This window comes from Dermacentor variabilis, chromosome 1, assembly GCF_050947875.1.
Source record: "Dermacentor variabilis isolate Ectoservices chromosome 1, ASM5094787v1, whole genome shotgun sequence".
In the NCBI taxonomy this organism is placed as follows: Eukaryota; Metazoa; Arthropoda; class Arachnida; order Ixodida; family Ixodidae; genus Dermacentor; species Dermacentor variabilis.
The window spans coordinates 127,295,777-127,307,932 of NC_134568.1; the positions used below are offsets into that span (position 1 = coordinate 127,295,777).

The 12,156-nt window shown below is 47.4% G+C and overlaps 1 protein-coding gene across 4 annotated transcripts in view; it reads right to left on the bottom strand.

The window, feature by feature from the left end:
- Positions 1-2,988: 2,988 nt before the first annotated feature.
- Positions 2,989-12,156, bottom strand: part of Nbr (exonuclease mut-7 homolog) — a 131,036-nt gene continuing 121,868 nt past the window's right edge. For 2 of the 4 annotated variants that reach the window (XM_075694593.1, XM_075694599.1), the window contains 3 exons: positions 7,280-7,333; positions 7,006-7,137; positions 2,989-4,013 (listed from right to left, as the gene is read on the bottom strand). In XM_075694593.1, coding sequence (XP_075550708.1) covers positions 3,609-4,013; positions 7,006-7,137; positions 7,280-7,333 — 591 coding nt within the window. In that variant the 3' untranslated portion in view covers positions 2,989-3,608. The remainder of the gene's footprint in view (positions 4,014-7,005; positions 7,138-7,279; positions 7,334-12,156) is intronic. The other 2 variants (XM_075694602.1, XM_075694609.1) reach the window with 2 other exon arrangements.

Genomic DNA, 12,156 nt, shown 5'->3' on the forward strand with positions numbered 1-12,156 from the left:
AATTTCGAAGCTGCAGTAAAAGAAGCGGAAGAATTCTCTACTGACCTGTTCAGTACCCAGAGCAGCCACGCTACCTCCATTCGAAGTAGTTATGAACAGGATACAGAGGCTCCTTCTGGAACTAGCGATGAAGTTATAATGGCCTTGCAAGACATGAACCGGGGAAAAGCGGCAGAAGAAGATGGAATAACAGTCGATTTAGTAAAAATGGAGGCAATATCACGTTTGAAAAGCTTGTGGTCTTTTATACGGAATGTCTCACGACTTCAAAGGTCCCAGAAAACTGGAAAAATGCAAACATCATACTAATCCACAAGAAGGGAGACGTTAAAGAATGGAAAAATTATAGGCTCATTAGCTTACTTCCAGTATTGTATAAAATATTCACCAACATAATTTACAATAGAATAAGGGCTACACTGGACTTCAGTCAACCAAGAGAACAGGCTGGTTCAGGAAAGGATACTCTACAATGGATCCCATCTATGTCATCAATCAGGTAATCGAGAAATCTGCAGGGTACAATCAGCGTCTCTATATGGCTTCCACAGATTATGAAAAGGCATTTGATTCAGTAGCGCATAGCTGCAGTCATAGATCTCCAATGTCTCCAATGTTATTCACTGCATGCTTGGAAGAAGTATTCAATCTATTAAACTGGGAAGGCTTAGTAGTGAGGATCAACGGCGAATATCTCAGCAACCTTCGGTTTGCATATGACATTGTCCTGTTCAGCAACACTGGGGACAAATTGCAACAAATGATTGAGGACCTTAACAGCGAAAGTATAACAGTGGGGTTGAAGATTAATATGCAGAAGACAAAGATAATGCTCAATAGCCTGGCAAGGGAATAAGAGTTCAGGATCGCCAGACAGCCTCTAGAGACTGTGAAGGAGTACGTTTACCTAGGTCAATTACTCACAGGGGACCCTAATCATGAGAAGGAAATTTACAGAAAAATAAAAATGGCTTGGAGCGCATACGGCAGACATTATCACATCCTGACTGGAAGTTTACCATTATCATTGAAAAGAAAGGTGTGCGATCGATGCATTCTACTGGTGCCGGCGTATGGAGCAGAAACTTGGAGGCTGACAAAGAAGCTCGAGAACAATTAAGGACCGCGCAAAGAAACGATGGAACGAAGAATGTTAGGCGTAACGTTAAGAGACAGGAAGATAACGGTCTGGATCAGAGAGTAAACGGGGATAGCCGATATTCTAATTCGCATTAAGAGAAAAAAATGAAGCTGGGCAGGCCATGTAATGCGCAAATTAAAAACCAGTGGACCATTAGTGTTACGGAATGGGTGCCAAAAGAAGGGAAGCGCAGTCGAGGACGGCAGAAAACTATGTGGGGCGATAAAATGAGGAAATTCGCAGGCGCAAGTTGGAATCAGTTGACGCAGGACAGGGGTGATTGGAGATCGCAGGGAGAGGCCTTCGTCTTGCAGTGAACATAAAACAGGCTGATGATGATTTATTTATACGTATAGGTGTGTGCATATGTATATAGCACTTTAAAGTGTTACCTGCTTTGTTATGAATCAGAGAGCAATCCATGTTGCTACTGCTGTTGTCGCTCTGTAAGGTGTCGGAACTCTTGTCAAGCTGATTCCTCAGCTTTTAGTTCCGACTACCCCCCCCCCTCCTTTTATGGAAAAAGAAAATAAACTGAACTTTACCATTGAAATTCGATTATATATCGCGAATTCGGTGCGTCTTTCAAAGTTTTTCAAAAATCCGAGGACATCTAAGCACTTCTTATGAGTTGTGAATGCGCAAGTACTAATGTCCAATTGAACACCGCTGAGCGGTCCTTCGAGTTTTGCGCTGCGAGTAGTGTACCATAGCGGTACGCGCTGCCCGAGCCAGCAAACAGCAGCAGCCTGCGGTGCCAACGCCGCATGCCACCGACGTCCTGCGCGACGAGCGGCCGAGGAAGAATCATCGGCCACGTAGGCCGGCAGGAGCGAGCAGCAGCTAAGCCCGGTGGGCGTGAGAGAGAGAGAGTGAAATGCCGACTGCGCGCCGGTTTCCGAGAGCGAAACGTCGCGCGTCTCGTGACGTGACGCGCGTCACGTGGCTGCCTCGCCGACGACGACCAGTCTCGCCCTGCGGCGTCGCGTCGCCGTATCTACTCCATCGAGGTGCGCTGGTGACGTGGCGTCACGGCGATGCCCTCTCCCCTCAGGCAACACCGTTTCGCCGGTTTCGCCCGCTCTGCTCCGTCGAGACGCCCTCGTGACGTGGCGTCGTAGCTAATGGGAATTGAGGTGCTGTTTCGCTGCTACAGATGTCGGCTTTTTCGCTCAATGGACCATTTGATGCTTTCTCATCAAAGAAAACTGTTGTCAGCTATCGCTAACAAGCCGTTTCTTGATAAAAATGCTTATTCCTGATCGGAGACAAAGAAAAATCTGCATTTTTGTTAGCGCACGCAAAAAGGCCCGAAGCTTCTACTTCTATACTGGCCCAAGGATGCCAACGTTACGAAATAAACTTCCTGCTAAGCGCATGAATTATGTAGGCAACAGAGGTACTCTCGTCTTGTTAATATTGTACACCTGCCATGCCTCAACCCGAATGGCCCCTGGTTCTTCAGCCACAACCACCGCAAACGGACTTCGCCGTGATTTCTGTTGGTAAACGGTTAACGAAATTTTAAAAAGTAATTATTGACCACGCTTTGCTTTAAAGAAAATGAACATTACCGTGATTTGCAAGCAACCATGCAACCTCCCAGTGCCAATGCTATTGCTAGCGCATGGAATATTAATAATAATAATAATAATAATAATAATAATAATAATAATAATAATAATAATAATAATAATAATAATAATAATGTGAAACAAACGGAGGAGCAGGAAAGTCTGCGTTCTGAAAACTTTCATTGCGGCAGTGATGCACTGCAGGAGAACATGGCGCACGCAGGGGCAAAATAACTGCGCTGCACGCCATTGTAGAAGGACCGAGCTTGAGAATACTGGGAAACGAAACGACGGTCTCCCGCCAGAGCTTTATTGAACAGCTCGTCCATCACTCTTTTGCATATGCAACACAAAGGAAGCCACGTGGTTCATATCCACAGTGAGACTATACTCTCGTCGCACAACATGGCAAGACTTCTTGGGCCTCTCTCTCATCGGGGCAACGTTTAAACACATTTACTGGAGCACGCTGTCTCTGCTATCGTTTTCTCTCCTTTTCGCAGGGTATGTTGGCTTTAGGTGAGAAAAATGGCAGGCGACTAACCCAAATAAATTCAAGTTGAAAAGGAAAAAACACCAACAAAGAAAGAAAGGCGCTCACAGTCAGACCTTTTTGGGAAGTATACCAAAATTTCCTAGTCGGTTTCCCAGTGAATGCTGTGTACAAGGATTAGGTTGTCGGCCGAATGAGATGCGCTGATTCCAGATTTTTCTTTTTGTTTCCCTCCGCCCCCTTTCGAGACGTTCGTGCTGACGGAAGCACTTGCAAGACGTTACCACAAATCCCAACAAAAAAGTGCGTAACGTGACTACGTCGAAGGTGACTTCGCAGGTGACTACGACGCAGCAGCAGTACGTAGCACGAACGACTGTCCATCGCACGCTGTCTGGCCTCAGCAGGAAGTTCCGTCGCTCTGGTGACAACAGCCCGTCGCCGTCGTTGCGACGCGATCAGCGCAGCCCTGGGAAGCCGGCGGCGGCTCATCGGAGATGAGGTCGGCTAGCCACAACTGCTTCCTGAATCGGCCGTGGTGCGAGCCATCCCAGTAGACCTTGCCGCAGGCCACACACACGTAGAACGTCTCCACGTGGGAGAGATACTCAAAGACGAGGCCGTCGCACTGGACCAACTTGCCGTTGTTGAAGCGGCCGGAGGTGAAATCAATCGAGCAGTCGGGTCCGTAGTAGCGAACCAGGGGCTCTCCGCCGGCCGCCGCCTGGCCCTCATCTCTCAGGGACGCCTGGAGCTGCCACATGTCTGCGGACGGCACGAGCGCGTAGTGGGACGCGTTGCACTCCTGCGCGAATGAGCATATAGTCACAACGTGTGTATATACAGTACGTCGCAAGAGAGTATAGGCAACCGTTTTTGTCGTCAGAGCTTGCCAGTTTGTGTGTAAAAGTGGGAGCTACAGTTTCCCGCCTCGGTTAGCATCAAGATTCAGTCAGGGCCTCGCTGTAGCCGCGTGCCGGGAGGCGTAGTGCTGACGCACATCAGCCATGCCGCACGCTGTGCCAACGGGTTCGGTGACCTTGACACTACTGGGACAGAAGGTTCCTGCTCTACACAATATATAAGAAGGCGAATTACGCTGCATTGTAAGGACAACGTCCTTCAAAATGTGTAGAAATACGTGGTTTGACCAGAAGTCTAAGAGCTCGGATTTGTATCATATTGATCCGTTTATTGAATTCAAATTTCATTGTCATTAGACAGAAATATGAAAACCCTTATTGATCAATTAAGGATAGGCACTGCCTACACAAAACATTTCTTACACAGAACTGGCCGTGCGGAAACCCCTGAATGTGACTGTGGATTTGTAGACGAAGATATACGTCACCTCCTCCTAGATCGACCACATCACGACGCACCAAGACGCCGACTTAGATCAACCCTAATTACATTAGACCGCGGACCTTTCAGCTTAAAGAAACTTTTGGGTCCTTGGCCAACGTCCTTGCAGGAGAGCGCTTTAAAAGTACTAATGACTTTTCTTAAAGACAGCGGCATTGTTGGCCGCTATTAACGCTTTTATTATTCCTTTCATTTTAATGTCACTGTATATATGTATGTGTTTGTGGATTATGTTATGTTGACTGTTATGCTGTGACTATATGTGATAATGCATTTACACGATGTATATACCACCCGCTGACTAGAGGCTGCGTTATTAGGCGAAAGTATCATTTGTATTTTTAAGACTTTTTTTCTACGTAACTGTAGAGTCATTTAACTTGTATATTGTATGTACCATGCGTTTCTTACGTCATAGTATTGCTGTGAAAACGTCATTTGACAAGTCCAGTTGCTTCTATGAAACGGTTATATGATATGTAATCCTGTACCCTGCATGTTGTAAGCTAGACCCTTTCAAGAGCTAAGGAGTAGCCGGCGCCTTAAATTGTGCGTCAACATCTCTTTATATCATATCAATAAACAAAAAAGCGAATGCATGCCAGTGATAACGAAGAACGAAAAATCGTAGCCGACAAGGACGAAGACGGAGTGCCCAGGGCAGGCGCTATACAGCGAATTCAGCGCATGTCCTGCGTCTTCATCCTTGTGTCTATTGAGTCACGATTATTCGTTATGAACCAACTAGCCAAAGAAAATGTTTTGTTGCCGCCTGGCTGAGCTGTAGGCTGGACACGCGCAATGCTTCGGCTGTCGGTGAGAGCGCTGCCTACAGGGACCCATTCAAGTCTCTGGAACACAGAGATTACCAACTAGCCGATTGTTATACCTTACTGCCACAGACTGAATTTCTTCGCGGTATAAGCACGCATTCACATATGTCTTATCGTCGTGAGCACTCTGAGGCTGCGTGTGTGCGATCCACGCAGTGCATCTTTCGATTGTCGGGCATTGACATTCAAACGCTCGAGCTTAGCGGGAAAGAAATGGAGACTTGAATTCCTTAGGCCCCCTACTTCGTACTAACAAATTATCCCTCGACCCATCTCCATATTTGTCGCAGTTATCGACTAAATCCCAAACGTCACCATGGGCAGGACGCGTTAACACGGCATTTTGCCACGAAAGAACACGTACGAATATTCTTTTTTTCCACGATCTAGTATAACGTAATGAAATTGTTCAAGTGCCATCCCGGTCGTGATGTCGCAATACTAATTTTCTACTTTAGTGTTGTATCATTCTTCATTGTTTAGCTTGTTTCTATTGTATGTACTTGTTGATCACTCCACTTGTCACAATGTGTCCGATGTGTTAACTATATAGATGAAAACGTAATAACAGTACCGAGGACGCGAGGAAATTCAGTATTTTCGAGGTGCCCGCATTATTTCGTATTTCGAGATGCTCAGTATTTCTATACACACACACACACACTCGCGCGCGCGCACGCACACGTACACGCACACACACACATTCTCTTGAAGGAAGGATTTGATATCGGGAAACACGTGCTTGGTACCAGACGGCTTTGATTATTAGATCTGCGCCGAGTGTGCATACCCGGTGATTCGCACTTTGTTTTCTCAATCGCGGAAAAACAGTGAAGTCGTGGATGCGCACCCATGTTGCGTGTAGGCTGTTGGCGCCAAAGGTTTCCGTACACCAAGAAATGAATCGATTAGCTCACCAGCAAGTGCTTTAAGTGCTCAGTAAGAGCACCGTAACACGCACAACGATAGCCTGGATGCAACAGCGCCCGGCGCATATGCTGCGCTGCCGCGTGTACTGCATGCGTCGCTATGGAGACATGCGACGACGGGTGCTTACGTTGTTGCATGTTTCGTCTGCACCGTTAAGACCCGGACTGTTAGCATCAGGCTTCATCTTATACACAATTTAGTTGGCTCAATAAGCCTTTCAGTCGGGTTAGACGACCTTTTCAGCGATTCCTTGACGTTCTGAGGCGACTAGTCGCAGATTACACAGGTATATTACCAACAGCGCGGGTTAAAGCCTATTTCTGAACGTAAACTCGGGCGCCTAGCTTCACAACGGAACAGGTTGCGATTGTTGCTACATTGTCATGCTTGCGGCTGAAGTGTGTTGTCTCGGCTCTCGTCCGTCCGTTCATTCATTCATTCATTCATTTATGTATTTGGTTCCTTGCATCACTTTAGAAGCGTAATATACACTGGGGAAAGTTCAAACCGCGCCACGGGCTCGGAGTCCTCTGTCGTCCTCAGTGGATGCGGTCCGAAAGGCCAGCATCCACTGTCGTCAAAGGGTGTTATCCGAAAGAGACACACCGTGACATCGGCTAATGGTCACGGACCCAAACAAACGTCGTGCCAACGCGAAAGGACACTCACCGTGCATCTTGTCAAGATGTCCTTTTCTCTAACCACCACGTTGTAGAATTTTAGCACGTCCTTCAGCTGTTCTCGAGCGGAAGCCACATTGTTCACGCAAAAGCACTGTTCACGTGCGACGTACTGCTTCATCTGTCGCATACAATAATGGAGATGGAGAGAGGAAAGAAAAGAAAAAAAACATTAAAGTGCGTCAGCATGCACGTACAAGTGCATAACGATAATTAAAGAAAAAAAAGAACGAGAAAGGAGCAACAGGACCGCGGAGCTATACCTTTTTATACGGAGCACCACACGTGAGGATCACCCGGTTTTCCTTCTGCGCGAGCTGAAAAGCAGCAGGTCGTTTGTTGGTCATTAACCACCTTACCGTACAAAGTAACTGTCGCAACAACAGACTAATCCCGTTAGTGAAATGTCCTACCGCTCGCAAACAAAAGCGAAGTGCAGCAGAACAATGCCATAGCAAATCTTGCAACTTCTGATTCCCAACTGGTCCCCGTCATTAAGAGAACCGCCACTATAGTTAGAGCAACAACCGTAGCATTAACACGACACACACACACACACACACACACACACACAAACACACACACACACACACACACGCACACACACACACACACACACACACACACGCACACACAAAAGGTGCCAGGATGAGCGCTACACTCACGACATGATTTCTGTTCCCTTTCCTGCACCCGTCGTGCTAACGCTATACGCTAAGTCACCATACTGCGGCCCAGCTTTCTTTTTTTTTTTTCGGCCTCACATCATCAAGCTGACGGTGCTACCCGTAATGGAAAAGCACGACATCCTTGCTACCGTCGGTGTACCGGTGAACGCTTCAAACTGCGACATTTATTTGTACGCAGTAATAAACGAGAATTCACGGCATGCAACGGAAACAAAAAGCCATCTTGAATGGTCGCTTCTCGCATTGCCTTTGGACAGCATTCACCATCGACCATACATATGGCCGAGCGCTTCGCTTCTCGTCGCGAACGTTTTACCGGCGCCAGCGTGAAACTGCCACCAGTCAAGACATTTGTCTCCAAAAATCTGCCACGAAGTAGCACATTGCTGTTCTACATTGTATTTGTGTCCTTCACAGCGCGAGGAAGGCTTATTTATTTATTTATTTATTTATTTATTTATTTATTTAAAACAATGCATGTACTACGAGGTCAGATTGCGTACAAAGATAAGTTCATAATTAAAAAGGTTATTAGCGAATTCTAGTTAATTAGTCTGCTAAATTATCCGAGAGGGAGTTTTCTTTTGTCCGCCTTTGTTCCAAATCTTGTCCTGCAAACAAGTATTATTGTATTTCGAATCCTCTATTTCTAATAACCCGAGACAGTCGTCCCTGAAACGCCCTTTATGATAAAGGATAAAGTGAAAAATAAACACACACACACACACACACACACACACACACACACACACACACACACACACACACACACACACAAGCTCGTAAATGTAGACAACAATGTGGGCACCATGAAATGACCAAAGTGGAAAGCAGAGCTATAAGGCATTGCAAATAAGCAATACGTTTTCTATCTCTGTCCCTTTGGCTTTAGCAGTGCACAGCCTGTTTTATATATAATATCGAAAAAAGAAATACAGCAAATGATAGATTATAAACGTAGGCAATGAAATTTTCACAGAAATCCCCAATCAAAGAAATCAAACACTGATGACAAATAATTCAGTTGTTGAAGTTGTAAGCAGCATTAAATATATTGGCGTAATCTTTGATGAGTGCATGAGGTGGACCGACCGCACTGTATCGGGCATGCGCTGTCTGCGCTACCTTATCAGGACAGCACTGATATCACGCGTGCGTCTGACTATTTAAGTGCGTGCCAATAAACCCTTCGCTGGTTCTTGTTCCTGCCATCGTGTAGTTGCCTCGATCTTTACCAGACACACGTCGCGCACGTTACATGGTGTCAGAAGTGGGCACTTCGGGTCGAAGCGTGGATCCGGCAGAGCCCTAACGATGGAACTACTGAAGGCACCGCCACCCTTGCAACTTACCGGCAATCTATCTGAGCAATGGAAGCGCTTCAAGCAGAAGTTTGACTTGTTCATAGTGGCAACCACGACGAAGGAGCAACCCCGCACGGAAGCTGCAAAAGCGGCACTCCTTCTGAGTGTGGCTTGTGACGAAGCACTTCACGTGTTCAACACGTTCAAGTTTGAAGCACAAAAATCCAAGGAAGACTACGCAACAATCGTTGAAAAGTTCGAGTCTTACTGCTCTGAGGTAAGCAATGAAGTGCATGAGCGATATCTGTTTCGCTCGAAGAAGCAGGCAGATGGGGAACCGCTCGAAAAATTTCTTCGTGACCTAAGAAAGCAAGCTGGGCAGTGGAATTTCGGAGAACAGCGTGATTCAATGATCCGGGATCAAATAGTGTTCGGCACGAATAATTCAATGTTGCGCGAAAAAATGCTTCGCGAACAACAGTTGACTCTAGTGAAGGCGGAAGAGTTTTGCAAGGTCGCCGAATCTGTGGCGCAACGAAACGAGGTCTGGAGGGCAACGGACAGCCACACTGACGCTATTGCGGGGTCCGCAACTGCACCGAAAAGCAGAAACGCCCAAGATGGCAACAAGCAGTACCGCTGTACAAAGTGTGACCGGCGGCACAGACCAAGGCAGTGTCCTGCATACGGAAAGAAATGCAACGTATGCCACTTGCCCAATCATTTTGCGGTGTGCTGTCGAGAAACGTCCAAAATTGCCGAAGTCAGCAAAGACTGCTTTGACGATAACTTCGACATCCTAGAAGTTTGTGTTCGGAACAGAAATGCCAAAGACTGGATAGTGGAAGCTGAGGTCAAGGGCAAGAAGGTCTCCTTCAAGGTAGACACCGGGTCACAGGCCAGCTTACTGCCGTTTTCGGCATACCGGAAAATGCGTGCGGCGGGACCGTTGACTGCTGCTACCTCGGTGCTACGGGCCTACAACGGAGGCATCATAACACACTTCGGAGCAATGTCGCAGGAGGTGACGGTAGGAAATACTTCCGCCACAGTCCAGTTCTTTGTCGTAAAACACGGCAGTCAGTCCATACTAGGACTGGAAGCGAGTGAAGCCTTGGGCCTTTTTCAACGCACAGTGGCCACTGTAAGCGCCTCAACAGACTACGAAGCAGTGACGAATTTCCAGCAACTCTTCCAGGGATTAGGCTGCTTGAAGCAACCATACAGCATGGTCCTGCAACCAACAGCGGTTCCTGTCGTTCAACCAGCGCGGCGTATTCCCCTGTACCTGCGGGGCCATCTTCAGGAAGAGCTGCGAAGACTGGAGCGCGAGGCCATCATCGTAAAAAAGAACGACCCCACGGACTGGGTAAGCCCTTTGGTTACCGTCAAGAAAAAGGACGGCAGAATTGGAATTTGCATGGACCCCCGGAAAATTAATCAGAACGTAAAAAGAGAACACTTCCAGCTCTCAAGGCGCGAGGATATGGAAGGGCAATAGGCCGGCGCAGCTGCATTTAGTTGCTTGGACGCAAACTCCGGCTTCCACCAGATCGCACTTGACGAGCAGACGTCGAAAATATGCACTTTTGCTGCTCCGGCCTTTTGGCAGGTACCGCTACCTCCGATTGCCCTTCGGCATCGCCTCAGCGCCTGAAATCTTTCAAAGGACGATGACTCAAGTATTTGAGGGCCTTCCCTGTGTACATGTGTACATTGACGATATTTTGGTATGGGGAGCAAACAAACAGCAGCATGACCAGAGACTGGTTGCGGTCTTGAAAGCGGCCGAAAAAGCTGGCTTAACGTTCAACGCAAAACAATGCCGGTTTGGTGTTACGGAAATACAATTCCTGGGCGATATCATTGGACGTGACGGCATCTCGCCAGACCCAAAACTTATCAAAAGCTTGCTTGAAACGCCGGAACCCAAAACCAAATGTGATGTTCAGCGCATGCTCGGCGTAATCAACTACTTTGAAGAGTACGTGCCACGGCTTTCTGAGCGGACTGCGCTTCTCCGAGCGCTTATCAAAACACACGCAGTATTTGAGTGGCCTGAAAACCACAGAAAAGAGTGGAAAGGTATCACTCAAATTCTAACCATGAAACCCGTACTCGCCATCTTTGATCCCCAAAGGCAGTCTAAAATAACATGTGATGCATCAAAAGATGGCATGGGTGCAGCGCTCTTGCAATGTCACTATGGCGATAACTGGCACCCAGTGGCATATGCATCCCGAGCGCTAACACAAGCTGAGCAGCGTTACGCGCAGATTGAAAAGGAGACTCTCAGCATTTCGTTCGGCTGCGAGAAGTTTCACCACTTCGTGTACGGGCACAAAGTTTTTATTGAAACTGACCATAAACCGTTGCTATCTATTGCTGCGAAAGGGATCTGCGACATGCCTCCCCGCCTTCAGATGTCTTTTTTAAGACTTCTGAAATATGATTTCGTTTTGCAGTACGTGCCAGGAAAACACCTCGTCTTGGCCGACATGCTGTCAAAATCGGCTCCGGCTAGTCACTAGGACATCGCTGACGACGTGGAAGTGCACGCAGTGCAAGTCCTGGGCTATTTGGTCACGGGCGCTACGCGACAGAAGCTGGTGCAAGGAACAGCGCGTGACGGTTACTTGAGCACTGTCATCTCCAATTTGTCAAGCGGTGAGAGCCTGCACGGTGAACTCAAGCCGTTTTCGTCAGAGCTTTCCGTCGTGGACGGTATACTGCTGAAAGGAACAAAAGTGGTCATGCCTAAAAGCATGCGACGTGAAATCCTAGGACGAATTCATACTGGGCACCTAGGATTGCAGAAATGCAAAGAAAGAGCACGACGTTTGGTTTTTTTTTTTTTTTGGCCTGGGCTCAGCAGCGACTTATCCCTGCTGATTCAGAGTTGCTCGACTTGTCGGAAGTTTTCATACAAGCAACCGAAAGAACCGTTACTCATGTGCCCAATCCCATTACGCGCATGGGTTCGAGTTGGTGTAGACATTTTTTCTTTTGTGGGAAGTTCGTATGTCGTAGCGTTTGACGCACATTCAAACTTCCCGGAAGTCCAGAAGCTCCAGGACACCACTGCAAGAGCAATAATTTCCGCACTTAGCGCTATGTTTGCCAGGTATGGCGTACCTCTGGAGGTGT